The 1,668-nt window shown below is 55.3% G+C and overlaps 2 protein-coding genes across 2 annotated transcripts; both read left to right on the top strand.

The window, feature by feature from the left end:
* Positions 1-50: 50 nt before the first annotated feature.
* On the top strand, positions 51-548 carry KVP18_000562 (uncharacterized protein; the record flags this gene model as incomplete). The annotated part of the gene is made up of 1 exon (XM_067949770.1): positions 51-548. The coding sequence occupies one exon, from the start codon at positions 51-53 to the stop codon at positions 546-548; it is 498 nt and encodes a 165-aa protein (XP_067807159.1).
* Positions 549-574: 26 nt separating this feature from the next.
* KVP18_000563 (uncharacterized protein) lies at positions 575-1,405 on the top strand (the record flags this gene model as incomplete). Its single annotated transcript, XM_067949771.1, has 1 exon — positions 575-1,405. The coding sequence occupies one exon, from the start codon at positions 575-577 to the stop codon at positions 1,403-1,405; it is 831 nt and encodes a 276-aa protein (XP_067807160.1).
* Between the last annotated feature and the right edge of the window lie 263 nt (positions 1,406-1,668).

The raw sequence follows: 1,668 nt of genomic DNA on the forward strand, positions 1-1,668 counted from the left end.
AAGAGAAAGTAGCTCTGTGTGTCGTGCGAGAATTCCATTAAGTCCAAAATATGTCTTTGACACTGCACACCTCTCTGGGTGATCTAAAGTTGGAGCTGGAGCTAGACAAGGCGCCACACACCTGCAAGAACTTCCTAGCGCTCTGTGCCTCAGGCTACTACGATAACACGGCGTTCCACCGGAACATCGCCGGCTTCGCAGTCCAGGGAGGCGACCCCACTGGCACTGGCCGCGGAGGAGAGTCAGTGTCAGGTGACTATTTCGAAGACGAGATTCACCCGGCGGCGAATCACGATCGGCGTGGCGTGCTCTCCATGGCCAACCAGAACAAGCCCTGTACTAATGGGTCCCAGTTTTTTCTTTTGTACTCGCGCCAGCCGCAGCTGAATGGCCGATTTACGGTGTTCGGCCGACTGATCGATGGTTGGCGAACACTCGACAAGATGGAGAAGGTGCCTGTCGGTGAGAAGCACCGACCTCTGGAGGACGTGACGATTCTGAGTGTAACTATCCATGCCAACCCGTTGGCTGATCTCGATGTGTACTAAATTGCACTTATTCGTCCATTTTGCCGATGGACACGCCCGTTACGGCGGTCTGGAGGTCTAACCTAGACGCCGAGTTCAGACGGCTCAAATGTCTGACTGAGTCCAACCCTGTGATAGCGGTTAGTACAGATTTCCCCGGAATGGTAACCCGGCCTCTAGATGCACTCGAGGATTACAACTATCAAAGTCTCCGAGGCAACCTGAACCTGGTGAACCCGGTGCAGCTGTCAATTGCCCCCATGCAACGCGGGTCAAACAGGCCTGTCGGCGTCTGGGTCTTCAACATGTACTTCTCCCTCGGGGAGGACGTATTCAACCAGGCGTGGGTGGAGCGCTTGGCGCCGAAGGTCCGATTCGAAGAGCATTCAGTAGCTGGTATCAAGCTAGGAGACTTTGGCGACCGATTGGTCACCAGCGAGATCCTGTCGGGTCCTGAGAGTCTCCTCATATCGTACAATCTTCCTCATGATCTCGGCTTCATTATAAAGGCGATTCTAGGAACGCCCCTTCCGAAGACGGAGGCCGACTTCATAACCGCTGCGAAGTCGTTCGTGCCTCGGTTCGTCGATCTCAAGTGCGTCACATCCAGTGTGATGCACATAGTTCCTGAGAACCTACTGGCGGCTGCGCAGATACTACGTCTGCCAAGTACCAATGAACACGTTACGACGGTGACTGCCTCAATCTATGCCAGGCTGGTGGAGTTGTTGGGTGCAGAACCCGAAGTCAACCACAAGATCCATAACTTGGGACCTCTACCCATACGGCCACTCAGCAAAAGCTTGCTGGTTCCCCCGTCACCGCCGCCATTTGGGCCGCCAGCGATGCCTGGTAAGCACATTACATTCACGGTATGACATTCGCTTTCAGTTCCCAGGCCATTACCGCCACCTCCAGCGAGACCAGCAGACCACTCGCCTCTAGCAAGACGGGATGCGCACGGGAACTTGCAAGGCCCTGGAGTGCTGCGAGTTGCTGTGGGGGGCGGCCGAGGGTTGACCCCAGGTAGCAGGAGTCCCAGAGGACGGCTACGAGAGTCGAAAAATCGAAACAAGTAGTCATTCGAAGGTGAAGTTGCCTATGACCTCCGGCTCCGCCTCTTCTGCCTCTAGTTGATGCA

The sequence above is a fragment of a genome (assembly GCF_019968955.1).
Source record: "MAG: Porospora cf. gigantea A chromosome Unknown PgA_NODE_6440_length_1668_cov_364.77, whole genome shotgun sequence".
In the NCBI taxonomy this organism is placed as follows: Eukaryota; Apicomplexa; class Conoidasida; order Eugregarinorida; family Porosporidae; genus Porospora; species Porospora cf. gigantea A.